The sequence below is a fragment of the Eucyclogobius newberryi genome, unplaced genomic scaffold (assembly GCF_026437365.1).
Source record: "Eucyclogobius newberryi isolate DKJ021-1_F unplaced genomic scaffold, fEucNew1.0.hap1 SCAF_12, whole genome shotgun sequence".
NCBI lineage: Eukaryota > Metazoa > Chordata > Actinopteri > Gobiiformes > Gobiidae > Eucyclogobius > Eucyclogobius newberryi.
In genome coordinates this window covers 4,899,334-4,913,509 of record NW_027315746.1, presented here as the reverse complement: position 1 = coordinate 4,913,509, position 14,176 = coordinate 4,899,334, and the positions used below count along the sequence as shown (strand labels likewise).

Sequence of the window (14,176 nt, the reverse complement as noted above, 5' to 3'; positions counted from 1 at the left end):
CGCGTGTATCGGTGCGTGTGTCATGCGTGTATCGGTGCGTGTGTCATGCTTGTGTCTGTGCGTGTGTCACGCGTGTATCGGTGCGTGTGTCATGCGTGTGTCGGTGCGTGTGTCATGCGTGTATCGGTGCGTGTGTCATGCTTGTGTCGGTGCGTGTGTCACGCGTGTATCGGTGCGTGTGTCATGCGTGTGTCTTGCGTGTGTCATGCTTGTATCGGTGCGTGTGTCATGCGTGTATCGGTGCGTGTGTCATGCGTGTGTCGGTGCGTGTGTCATGCGTGTATCGGTGCGTGTGTCATGCGTGTGTCGGTGCGTGTGTCATGCGTGTCGGTGCGTGTGTCATGCGTGTGTCGGTGCGTGTGTCATGCGTATATCGGTGCGTGTGTCATGCGTGTATCGTGCGTGTGTCACGCGTGTATCGGTGCGTGTGTCATGCGTGTGTCGGTGCGTGTGTCACGCGTGTATCGGTGCGTGTGTCACGCGTGTATTGGTGCGTGTGTCACGCGTGTGTCACGCGTGTATCGGTGCGTGTGTCACGCGTGTATCGGTGCGTGTGTCACGCGTGTGTCGGTGCGTGTGTCATGCGTGTATCGGTGCGTGTGTCACGCGTGTATCGGTGCGTGTGTCATGCGTGTATCGGTGCGTGTGTCGGTGCGTGTGTCATGCGTGTATCGGTGCGTGTATCATGCGTGTGTCGGTGCGTGTGTCATGCGTGTGTCGGTGCGTGTGTCATGCGTGTGTCGGTGCGTGTGTCGGTGATGTGTGTGTCGGTCATGCGTGTGTCATGCGTGTATCGGTGCGTGTGTCATGCGTGTATCGGTACGTGTGTCATGCGTGTGTTGGTGCGTGTGTCATGCGTGTATCGGTGCGTGTGTCATGCGTGTGTCGGTGCGTGTATCACGCGTGTATCGGTGCGTGTGTCATGCGTGTGTCGGTGCGTGTGTCATGCGTGTATCGGTGCGTGTGTCATGCGTGTGTCGGTGCGTGTGTCACGCGTGTGTCATGCGTGTATCGGTGCGTGTGTCATGCGTGTGTTGGTGCGTGTGTCATGCGTGTGTTGGTGCGTGTGTCATGCGTGTATCGGTGCGTGTGTCATGCGTGTGTCGGTGCGTGTGTCATGCATGTATCGGTGCGTGTGTCATGCGTGTATCGGTGCGTGTCATGCGTGTGTCGGTGCGTGTGTCATGCGTGTATCGGTGCGTGTGTCATGCGTGTATCGGTGCGTGTGTCATGCGTGTATTGGTGCGTGTGTCATGCGTGTCGGTGCGTGTGTCATGCGTGTATCAGTGCGTGTGTCATGCGTGTGTTGGTGCGTGTGTCACGCGTGTGTCATGCGTGTATCGGTGCGTGTGTCATGCGTGTGTCGTGCGTGTGTCATGCGTGTGTCGGTGCGTGTGTCGGTGCGTGTGTCATGCGTGTATCGGTGCGTGTGTCATGCGTGTGTCGGTGCGTGTGTCATGCGTGTGTCGGTGCGTGTGTCATGCGTGTATCGGTGCGTGTGTCATGCGTGTATCGGTGCGTGTGTCATGCGTGTATCGGTGCGTGTGTCATGCGTGTATCGGTGCGTGTGTCATGTGTGTGTCATGCGTGTATCGGTGCGTGTGTCATGCGTGTATCGGTGCGTGTGTCATGCATGTGTCGGTGCGTGTGTCACGCGTGTATCGGTGCGTGTGTCATGCGTGTATCGGTGCGTGTGTCATGCTTGTGTCTGTGCGTGTGTCACGCGTGTATCGGTGCGTGTGTCATGCGTGTGTCGGTGCGTGTGTCATGCGTGTATCGGTGCGTGTGTCATGCTTGTGTCGGTGCGTGTGTCACGCGTGTATCGGTGCGTGTGTCATGCGTGTGTCGTGCGTGTGTCATGCTTGTATCGGTGCGTGTGTCATGCGTGTATCGGTGCGTGTGTCATGCGTGTGTCGGTGCGTGTGTCATGCGTGTATCGGTGCGTGTGTCATGCGTGTGTCGGTGCGTGTGTCATGCGTGTCGGTGCGTGTGTCATGCGTGTGTCGGTGCGTGTGTCATGCGTATATCGGTGCGTGTGTCATGCGTGTATCGTGCGTGTGTCACGCGTGTATCGGTGCGTGTGTCATGCGTGTGTCGGTGCGTGTGTCACGCGTGTATCGGTGCGTGTGTCACGCGTGTATTGGTGCGTGTGTCACGCGTGTGTCACGCGTGTATCGGTGCGTGTGTCACGCGTGTATCGGTGCGTGTGTCACGCGTGTGTCGGTGCGTGTGTCATGCGTGTATCGGTGCGTGTGTCACGCGTGTATCGGTGCGTGTGTCATGCGTGTATCGGTGCGTGTGTCGGTGCGTGTGTCATGCGTGTATCGGTGCGTGTATCATGCGTGTATCGGTGCGTGTGTCGGTGCGTGTGTCATGCGTGTATCGGTGCGTGTGTCATGCGTGTATCGGTGCGTGTATCGGTGCGTGTGTCACGCGTGTATCGGTGCGTGTGTCATGCGTGTATCGGTGCGTGTGTCGGTGCGTGTGTCATGCGTGTATCGGTGCGTGTGTCGGTGCGTGTGTCATGCGTGTATCGGTGCGTGTATCATGCGTGTGTCATGCGTGTATCGGTGCGTGTGTCGGTGCGTGTGTCATGCGTGTATCGGTGCGTGTGTCACGCGTGTGTCGGTGCGTGTGTCATGCGTGTGTCGGTGCGTGTGTCATGCGTGTGTCGGTGCGTGTGTCATGCGTGTGTCGGTGCGTGTGTCACGCGTGTGTCGGTGCGTGTGTCATGCGTGTGTCGGTGCGTGTGTCATGCGTGTATCGGTGCGTGTGTCATGCTTGCAGTGGGGCTCTCGTTCACCTGCCTCTTGCACACGTGGGGCCGCTGAGCTCGTGCTCTCACTCGGATGTAAAGATCTGATCGGAGCCGAGAGCATTTCCACCTTAATGTCGCGCGCGTCCTTCTTCTAAATGTGATTCTGTGGAGCGGCTCGTGCTGCGCCGCGACAGAGGGACAAATGTCCCCGCGCGGCCTCCGTCCCACACGACATGACTTTTAATCAAATACTCTTTAATACTGACTCTTATAAGACTTCACTTTTCCTGCAAAAAATATAATGAATGGGGCTTGAAGAGAATGAACAGCCACATTGTGATTGGTTGACCGCACAAGCCCCGCCCACTGTCGCGCGTCATCACGAGGACCGCTCACTTCCGGTCCGACACGAGCCGCAGGAGATCAAACAGCGTGAGTTACATTTAATAAACCTTCTGATCATCTACGAGTCTTTACAGATCCAAACTGCGACAAATGCTGCGTTTGGATCTTAAACTTCACTGAACTCTCCATGTGCTTTCGTGTTTAACCTGTTTTTAACCTGTATTTAACCTGTTTTTAACCTGTTTTTAACCTGTTTTTAACCTGTATTTAACCTGTTTTTAACCTGTATTTAACCTGTATTTAACCTGTATTTAGTCTGTGTTTAGTCTGTATTTAACCTGTATTTAGTGTTTCTGCACAAGTTTGGCCCCGCAATGGCCCCGTACGTTACTTTAGACTGAGCGGAAACGTTTGTGTCGTTAAAGAAGCTGCGTGTTTGTGTCTCGTGTTGTGTCTTTGTGTCTCGTGTTGTGTCTTTGTGTCTCGTGTTTGTCTCGTGTTTGTTTCTCGTGTTGTGTCTTTGTCTCGTGTTGTGTCTTTGTGTCTCGTGTTGTGTCTTTGTTTCTCGTGTTGTGTCTTTGTCTCGTGTTGTGTCTCGGGTCTCGTGTTGTGTCTTTGTGTCTCGTGTTGTGTCTTTGTGTCTCGTGTTGTGTCTTTGTGTCTCGTCTCGTGTTGTGTCTCGTGTTGTGTCTCGTGTTGTGTCTCGTGTTGTGTCTTTGTGTCTCGTGTTGTGTCTTTGTGTCTCGTGTTGTGTCTTTGTGTCTCGTGTTGTGTCTTTGTGTCTCGTGTTGTGTCTTTGTGTCTCGTGTTGTGTCTTTGTGTCTCGTGTTGTGTCTTTGTGTCTCGTGTTGTGTCTTTGTGTCTCTGTCTCGTGTTTGTGTCTCGTGTTGTGTCTTTGTGTCTCGTGTTGTGTCTTTGTGTCTCGTGTTGTGTCTTTGTGTCTCGTGTTGTGTCTTTGTGTCTCGTGTTGTGTCTTTGTGTCTCGTCTCGTGTTGTGTCTCGTGTTGTGTCTTTGTGTCTCGTGTTGTGTCTTTGTGTCTCGTGTTGTGTCTTTGTGTCTCGTGTTGTGTCTCGTGTTGTGTGTTTGTGTCTCGTGTTGTGTCTTTGTCTCGTGTTGTGTCTTTGTGTCTCGTGTTGTGTCTTTGTTTCTCGTGTTGTGTCTTTGTCTCGTGTTGTGTCTTTGTCTCGTGTTGTGTCTTTGTTTCTCGTGTTGTGTCTTTGTCTCGTGTTGTGTCTTTGTGTCTCGTGTTTGTGTGTTTGTTTCTCGTGTTGTGTCTTTGTCTCGTGTTGTGTCTTTGTGTCTCGTGTTGTGTCTTTGTTTCTCGTGTTGTCTTTGTCTCGTGTTGTGTCTTTGTCTCGTGTTGTGTCTTTGTTTCTCGTGTTGTGTCTTTGTCTCGTGTTGTGTCTCGTGTTGTGTCTTTGTGTCTCGTGTTGTGTCTTTGTGTCTCGTGTTGTGTCTTTGTCTCGTGTTGTGTCTTTGTGTCTCGTGTTGTGTCTTTGTGTCTCGTGTTGTGTATTTGTGTCTCTGTCTCGTGTTTGTGTCTCTGTGTTGTGTCTTTGTGTCTCGTGTTGTGTCTTTGTGTCTCGTGTTGTGTCTCGTGTTGTGTCTTTGTGTCTCGTCTCATGTTGTGTCTCGTGTTGTGTCTTTGTGTCTCGTGTTGTGTCTCGTGTTGTGTGTTTGTGTCTCGGGTCTCGTGTTGTGTCTTTGTGTCTCGTGTTTGTCTCGTGTTTGTTTCTCGTGTTGTGTCTTTGTCTCGTGTTGTGTCTTTGTTTCTCGTGTTGTGTCTTTGTCTCGTGTTGTGTCTCGGGTCTCGTGTTGTGTCTGTGTTTGTGTGTTTGTTTCTCGTGTTGTGTCTTTGTCTCGTGTTGTGTCTTTGTCTCGTGTTGTGTCTTTGTGTCTCGTGTTGTGTCTTTGTCTCGTGTTGTGTCTTTGTCTCGTGTTGTGTCTTTGTGTCTCGTGTTGTGTCTTTGTCTCGTGTTGTGTCTTTGTGTCTCGTGTTGTGTCTTTGTCTCGTGTTGTGTCTTTGTTTCTCGTGTTGTGTCTTTGTCTCGTGTTGTGTCTTTGTGTCTCGTGTTGTGTCTTTGTCTCGTGTTGTGTCTTTGTGTCTCGTGTTGTGTCTTTGTGTCTCGTGTTGTGTCTTTGTGTCTCGTGTTGTGTCTTTGTGTCTCGTGTTGTGTCTTTGTGTCTCGTGTTTGTGTCTCGTGTTGTGTCTGTGTCTCGTGTTGTGTCTTTGTGTCTCGTGTTGTGTTGTGTCTTTGTGTCTCGTGTTGTGTCTTTGTGTCTCGTGTTGTGTCTTTGTGTCTCGTGTTGTGTCTTTGTGTCTCGTGTTGTGTCTCGTGTTGTGTCTTTGTGTCTCGTGTTGTGTCTCGTGTTGTGTGTTTGTGTCTCGGGTCTCGTGTTGTGTCTTTGTGTCTCGTGTTTGTGTGTTTGTTTCTCGTGTTGTGTCTTTGTGTCTCGTGTTGTGTCTTTGTGTCTCGTGTTGTGTCTTTGTGTCTCGTGTTGTGTCTTTGTTTCTCGTGTTGTGTCTTTGTCTCGTGTTGTGTCTCTGTGTCTCGTGTTGTGTCTTTGTGTCTCGTGTTGTGTCTTTGTGTCTCGTGTTGTGTCTTTGTGTCTCGTGTTGTGTCTTTGTTTCTCGTGTTGTGTCTTTGTCTCGTGTTGTGTCTCGTGTTGTGTCTTTGTGTCTCGTGTTGTGTCTTTGTGTCTCGTGTTGTGTCTTTGTGTCTCGTGTTGTGTCTTTGTGTCTCGTGTTGTGTCTTTGTTTCTTGTGTTGTGTCTTTGTCTCGTGTTGTGTCTTTGTTTCTCGTGTTGTGTCTTTGTGTCTCGTGTTGTGTCTTTGTTTCTCGTGTTGTGTCTTTGTGTCTCGTGTTGTGTCTTTGTGTCTCGTGTTGTGTCTTTGTTTCTTGTGTTGTGTCTTTGTCTCGTGTTGTGTCTTTGTTTCTCTTGTTGTGTCTTTGTGTCTCGTGTTGTGTCTTTGTGTCTCGTGTTGTGTCTTTGTTTCTCTTGTTGTGTCTTTGTGTCTCGTGTTGTGTCTTTGTTTCTCGTGTTGTGTCTTTGTCTCGTGTTGTGTCTTTGTTTCTCGTGTTGTGTCTTTGTGTCTCGTGTTGTGTCTTTGTGTCTCGTGTTGTGTCTTTGTTTCTCGTGTTGTGTCTTTGTGTCTCGTGTTGTGTCTTTGTTTCTCTTGTTGTGTCTTTGTGTCTCGTGTTGTGTCTTTGTTTCTCGTGTTGTGTCTTTGTTTCTCGTGTTGTGTCTTTGTGTCTCGTGTTGTGTCTTTGTGTCTCGTGTTGTGTCTTTGTTTCTCGTGTTGTGTCTTTGTCTCACGTTGTGTTACACTTTTCTTCTCATTTCTTGTTAGTTTTGTCATAACCTCGTCTCAGGATTTGGGGTTTGTTTCTTGTATAAAGTCGAACTGCAAAAGTTGAATCGATTTAATGTTTTTAAAGTGGAAGAAGGAAGAATGTCCCAGTTTAGATCTTCTGAACCTCGACCCTGTGGAGGCTCCGATCTGAGACCATCGTGCAGAGGAACACGTCCTGCAGACAGCACAGCAGTACACAAAGTACAGTACATAAAGTACAGTACAGTACATAAAGTACAGTACAGTACATAAAGTACAGTACAGTACATAAAGTACAGTACATAAAGTACAGTACATAAAGTACAGTACAGTACACAAAGTACAGTACACAAAGTACAGTACACAAAGTACAGGACAGAAAGTACAGGACAGAAAGTACAGGACAGAAAGTACAGGACAGAAAGTACAGGACAGAAAGTTGAGGACAGATAAAGTGTTTGTTGGACACAGGGAGACTCGGTTTCCTCACATGTTATATTTGGTCTTTCCTTGTAGGAAACCACAGGCTTTGACCAAAAAGATGTTTCACATGTTTTGGAACATAAACATCTAAACATTTCTATCACACTAAATATCTTTTCAAGCACAAAAATAATCTTTTTTTTCCCTTTTTGTATCATAACATGAAACCCACAGAGGGTAAAATATACAAATACATAAAATAAAAGTAGCATAGATAACAATAGATTCAATAATATTAAATACAATCACGGGACAATATTTTTGACATAAAAGTCCTATTTTGTCCAAGGTATATTAAAAATGTCCATTTTCAAATTAAGTCTGAATGTAATTTTTTCCATTTGTCTAATGACTCGCTGTTTCAGCCCAGTCTTTAATTGTTAGTTTGTGTCATTCTCTTGGTGATGGGCATCGTTCTGAATGTATCATTCACTGTGTCAATGGCAGGAGTTTTAAGGCCCAAATACGTGTTTCTGAAGTGGGATCAAAATCTGTCAAACACTTTGTTGACCTCTGACATTCTCACTTTCTTCTTTCTCTACAGGAAGTATCGCCGCCTTCTTCTGAGACCACACTATCGGCCAGTATGACCACCTGTGACCAGTGTGGCAAAACCTTCTCCACCTCAGCTCACCTGAGAAGACACTTGGTGCTGCACTCTGGTCTGCGTCCGTACAAATGCGACCAGTGTGAGCAAGCATTTACCCAGGCCTGCCACCTCAAGCAGCACCTGCAGACGCACACCGGAGTCAAGCCGTTCACCTGTGAGCAGTGTGGCAAGAGCTTCACCACCAACTCGTCCCTCCGCCGACACGAGCTCATCCACACTGGAGTCAAGGACCACAAATGCGACCAGTGCGGGGCCGCCTTCACGTATGTCGACGATCTCAAAAAGCACGCGCGCGTCCACACCGGGGAGCGCCCGTACCGATGCGACCTGTGCGGTAAGAGATTTCCACTGGTGAAATCGTACCGGAAACATCTGAGAATCCACAGCGGACTGAAGCCGTTCACCTGTGAGACGTGTGGGAAGTCTTTTGCGTCCAACGCCGTTCGGACGCAGCACATGAAGTGTCACAGTGACAAAAGGCCCTACGGTTGTGACCAGTGCGGTAAAACCTTCAAAACCTCCATGGGCCTGAAGCTTCACTGTGTCAGTCACTCGGGGCTGAAGCCGTACCTCTGTGACCACTGTGGGAAGAGCCTCTCAACCCCGTCGTCTCTGTACTATCACAACCTCAAACATTCACGGGAACTCATCGTCCCGTGTCCGGTGTGTGCGAAGATATTCTACACCAAACCAGAGATGGTCCAACACATGAAGAGGCACGAGAAGGCGAGTGCGAGGCTGAAGAAGGGATCGTGATTTAGAGGAAGTTGGAACTGTATGCAGCCTGGTTTGTGTGCTGCAGGTGCTGGAGGTGCTGGAGGTGCTGGAGGTGCTGGAGGTGCTGGAGGTGCTGGAGCCGCGGCGGGTGAACAGAAAGCCGGTCGTTTAGATGACACATACAACAATGATGTCAGTCTTTCTGGAGATATGGAAACGATCAACATAAAACGAGACGTGAACGAGCGGTCAACAAAAGTTTTTTGTTTTCTCGCTCTCACTAATGAACACACACACTTAGTGCCACGCCCAAACACCGCAGAGTTGTGCTCGTACCACGCGTGTGCACACAAACCCACATGTGGCTCCTTCAGTCCAGCCCCTAATTATTGTCTGGTAATAATTAACCACCACCAACAAGTTGTAGGAGACAAATCAGAAAACCACAATGAGGAAAAAACACAGACGGTCTTAAGCTTCTGAAGAAATGTCCATCAACAAAGTTCATATGATCCAAAGGATTTAATGTTCATTGGATCACAATAATCCAAAGCGGTCAGGAAAATGTTAACGTCAATCTTCAGACTTTTGTGATTGGTCTGTCCAGAACATTAATTTTAGTTTTAATCCGTACTGTGCGCACTCGTCCATTTTAATCCGGAAGTGTCCGAAAGGCGATGAAATCCATGAACTGTGCGGTGCCATATCGTCCACGAGCATCACGATATCTCTGCTGGACTTTATGCAGAGGACCACTGATCCCACTCGTTTGCCTCGTATCTGGTGATAAAGATGAACATTACTGACATGAATCGCCCTCGTTTTCCTCAGTTTGATGCTTGTTTTTCTACTTCCTGATTGGGCAGAAGATGTGACATACGTAGCTGTCGTTTCTGAACCGTTTCCTGACCGCTCGCTGTCACACAAAAGTGCTACTTTTTATAAATGACATCATGTATTTTCTCCAGTGTAACGTGAATGTTCTTTGTTCATAAATTGTTCCTGTGTTTTGGATTATACATGTGTATACATGAGAATCATATGCACCAACACGGCCATTTGGAGAGTCCACTAAGTGCAAAATATAAAATGTACTGTATTTTAACTTTGTATTCATCGTTTGAATTGAATTATGGAATAGATGATGTTTTAATACAATAAGTGCTGTGTCTGTGTCTTTGATCAAATAAACCTTTTTATTTTTGCCCACAAGGTTTTCCCTCGTGTTCTGGCCTAAACTAACGACAGTAAGAAGAAATCTGGTGTTTGTGAAATAAGAATGAGGAAAATGATCATTATTTTTTTTTATATAACAATTTAATAAAAACCACCAGAACCAAATATAGTGTCTTTATTTCATAAACGTTCAGTGTTATTTCAGCCCGTAATAGTTGTTCCAGTGTCATATATTTTTGAGCTCTCCAGCGCCTTCAACACCATCAGCTCCTGAGGGACAAGCTGGAGACGGCTGATGTGGAGTACGACCTGCAGAGTGGATCCTGGACTACCTCACAGACCGACCCCAGTTTGTGAGAGCCCGGGACTGTGTGTCTGACACTCGGACCTGCAGTGTGGGGGCGCCCCAGGGCACTGTCCTCGCGCCCTTTCTCTTCACCTTCTACACTGCAGACTTCAGACATGACACGGACAGCTGTGTCCTGCAGAAGTTCTCTGACCACTCTGCCATCATCGGACTCATCACGGACGACGATGATGCGGAGTACAGAGGACTGGAGCAGGACTTTGTGGACTGGTGTCAGCGGAACCACCTCCTCATCAACGCGGGGAAGACCAAGGAGATGGTGGTGGACTTCAGCAGAGGCCACCCCACTGCCCCCTCACCAGTGAACATCCAGGGACGGGACATTGAGAGAGTGACTCATACAAGTACCTGATGTTCATCTGAACCACAAACTGGACTGGACTCATAACACAGACTGTACAGGAAGAGCCAGAGACTCTACCTCCTGAGGAGACTCAGGTCTTCTGGAGTGACAGGGCCACTCCTGAAGACCTTCTACGACTGTGGTGGCATCAGCTCCTGTAGGTGTGGCCTGCTGGAGCAGCAGCATCACAGAGAGGGAGAGGAAGAAGCTGGACAAAGTCATCAAGAAGTCCAGCTCCGTCCTGGGCTGTGCTCTGGACTCGGTGCAGGAGGTGGGGGACAGAAGGGTCCTGGCTAAACTCACATCTATGCTGGACCATGAGTGTCGCCCCCTGCAGGACACTCTGTCCACTCTGGAGAGCAGCTTCAGTGACAGATCCACCCTCGCTGTGTGAAGGAGACGTTTCACAGGTCTTTCCTTCTGCGGCTGTCACACTCTACATCAAACACTGTTAGCCCTGAATACGTGTATGCTGTATACCAGGGGTGGGCAATTATTTTCCTCCGATGGCCATATTTGAATCCAGGCAAGTAGCAGAGGGTCGGCATCATTGGTGTGAAAAAAAAAAAATCCAAAAAATTAAATATAAATTAAAATATCACTTTTCTGTCAAATATAGGCTATTGAATCTATTATTTAATTTATTGCACGTCATATGTATTAAAGATACACATTCAGACAGATGCCTGAGGGCAAAAAAGAAAAAAATAAGTTGGATTGAAAGGCCCTGCGGGCCGGATCCGGCCCGCGGGCCGTAGTTTGCCCACCCCTGCTGTATACTGTCATTATCATGTGCAATTACTGTCGTACTCACAAGCAATTAAGGCCATATTCATGTGAATATAACTGATATAAATAAGAGTGTTTACTTCACCATTATTATTAGTATTTAGTCTTATGCCAGCTATTTTTACTTTACTTTATTATTATTTTATTTTTATCTTTATTTTTTATTTTATTTATTTATTTCCTCCATTCCCGATTAAGATATGAGAGGACCTGTTTACAGGAGTTTTGTTAATAAGAGTTTTTGTTTTGTTTATAAGAGTTCTTCTATTAAGAGTGTTTTTTAAACTTCCTATAAGTTATCTGTCCTTTCCCCCTGTATCTACTGCGTTGTAACACCAACATTTCCCCATGTGTGGACAATAAAGGAATATCCTATCTTAAATATGACAGACAAAAGTACATTCCAAAGGTATGGATTGTTGTCATTATTTTCATTTGATTAGGCAAGGCAAGTTTATTTGTAGAGCACATTTCATACACAAGGCAATTCAAAGTGCTTCACAGCAGGAAAAATGCATTCAAATCACAAAGAAATTACAGAAACAGAAATACAATAAAATTAACTGAATTAAAAATGTAATAAAAAAAACACCTATTTATTCATATTAATCTCTCAGTTTCATAACATAATTTCAGAATCAGTAAAAGGTTTATTGCTGTTTTCAGTGAACAACATTAAGTGTTAAGGTGCAACACACAACAATGAACACTAAAAACAGCAAAACATATCAAGGCAATACAATTACAGTAAGAATTTACTAATAAAATAAAAGTAGACTTGGTCTGAACACACTTTACAGTTGGTTAGAAAAGTGCAAAAAGTGAACAGTGCCTTTAATCTGACCAGCTCGTCCCCGAGTCCTAGAGACGTGACGGTCCTGCTTTTCCAGGGGACTCCAGAAAAACACCAGAGAAACATCAGAGAAACACCAGAAAAACACCAGAGAAACATCAGAGAAACACCAGAAAAACACCAGAGAAACACCAGAAAAACACCAGAGAAACATCAGAGAAACACCAGAAAAACACCAGAGAAACACCAGAAAAACACCAGAAAAACACCAGAGAAACACCAGAGAAACATCAGAGAAACACCAGAGAAACACCAGAGAAACACCAGAAAAACACCAGAGAAACATCAGAGAAACATCAGAGAAACACCAGAGAAACATCAGAGAAACACCAGAAAAACACCAGAGAAACACCAGAGAAACACCAGAAAAACACCAGAGAAACATCAGAGAAACACCAGAAAAACACCAGAGAAACACCAGAGAAACACCAGAAAAACACCAGAGAAACATCAGAGAAACACCAGAAAAACACCAGAGAAACATCAGAGAAACACCAGAAAAACACCAGAGAAACACCAGAAAAACACCAGAGAAACATCAGAGAAACACCAGAAAAACACCAGAGAAACATCAGAGAAACACCAGAAAAACACCAGAGAAACACCAGAAAAACACCAGAGAAACATCAGAGAAACACCAGAAAAACACCAGAGAAACACCAGAGAAACACCAGAAAAACACCAGAGAAACACCAGAAAAACACCAGAGAAACATCAGAGAAACACCAGAAAAACACCAGAGAAACACCAGAGAAACACCAGAAAAACACCAGAGAAACATCAGAGAAACACCAGAAAAACACCAGAGAAACACCAGAAAAACACCAGAGAAACACCAGAAAAACACCAGAGAAACACCAGAAAAACACCAGAGAAACACCAGAAAAACACCAGAGAAACACCAGAAAAACACCAGAGAAACACCAGAAAAACACCAGAAAAACACCAGAGAAACATCAGAGAAACATCAGAGAAACACCAGAGAAACATCAGAGAAACACCAGAGAAACATCAGAGAAACACCAGAGAAACATCAGAGAAACACCAGAGAAACACCAGAGAAACACCAGAGAAACACCAGAGAAACACCAGAAAAACACCAGAGAAACATCAGAGAAACACCAGAGAAACACCAGAAAAACACCAGAGAAACATCAGAGAAACACCAGAAAAACACCAGAGAAACACCAGAAAAACACCAGAGAAACACCAGAAAAACACCAGAGAAACACCAGAAAAACACCAGAGAAACACCAGAAAAACACCAGAAAAACACCAGAGAAACACCAGAAAAACACCAGAAAAACACCAGAGAAACATCAGAGAAACACCAGAAAAACACCAGAGAAACACCAGAGAAACACCAGAAAAACACCAGAGAAACATCAGAGAAACACCAGAAAAACACCAGAAAAACACCAGAGAAACACCAGAGAAACATCAGAGAAACACGAGAGAAACACGAGAGAAACACGAGAGAAACACGAGAGAAACACCAAAGAAACACCAGTGAAATGTTTTCATTCTAAACCACAATATTAAAAACATGTTTCGCTTGGAAATCAGACTCAGAAAAAGAAAAGCTTTATTGTCATTGTCAGTGAATAAAAAGAAGATTCACAAACTAGGACTTTTTTTCGCTAAAAAGGTGCAACATGAAACAACAAAATAACATCTAAATATTATTTAAAAATAAGAAGGCGTGAATATATATATATATATATATATATATATATATATATATATATATATATATATATATATATTTATTTATTTATTTATTTATTTTATTGGGCATCCCTCGCATATGGGCGGGGACAGGGGTTGGGTGGAAACAGTGCACTTCAGCCTCATTGCAGAACAACAGAGCTCGTGCAGGACATTATAATGAGGCTTATTAAAGTGGATTGTGTTTAATTTGTCTCCTTTAATTACAAACGGCCGCACGCGCCCCTTTTGTTACACGCTCATGATTCCTCCAAAAGCCCCTCCCTCCCGCCCCCGGGCCCCCTCCTCCATGGGCCCCTCCGCCTCCCACCTGTCCCCCGCGCGCGGCCCCTCCTCACACCGGGGGGCCCCTCATTGTTCCGTGCGTCTCTCGGGCCGTACCATTCGCGCGCGCGGCGCGGGGGTGTTCCTTCCGTCCCGCTCGCGGCGTCTTGTTTGTGGATAAAGACGCACCTGAGCTAGCATCACGCACGCACGCGCCGCCGCCGCTCACCCCCTCACGCGCTCGAGACGCGTGTTGTTTGTTTGCTTACGCGCAAGCTCAGGTGTAACGGCGAGGACCGAGCCGCGGCGCGCGCTTTGCTTTTTCCAGTAAAACAAAGCGCATTTTTTGGGGTTGGGACCGCTACAGATCGCATCCCGGAGCAGCAGCAGCAGGAGGAGGAAGAGGAG

At 46.6% G+C, this 14,176-nt stretch overlaps 1 protein-coding gene across 1 annotated transcript; it reads left to right on the top strand.

Moving 5' to 3' along the window:
- Window positions 1-7,471: 7,471 nt before the first annotated feature.
- Window positions 7,472-9,526, top strand: LOC140355645 (uncharacterized). Its single transcript, XM_072440306.1, has one exon. The coding sequence runs from the start codon at window positions 7,508-7,510 to the stop codon at window positions 8,285-8,287; it is 780 nt and encodes a 259-aa protein (XP_072296407.1). The 5' UTR covers window positions 7,472-7,507; the 3' UTR covers window positions 8,288-9,526.
- Window positions 9,527-14,176: the final 4,650 nt, after the last annotated feature.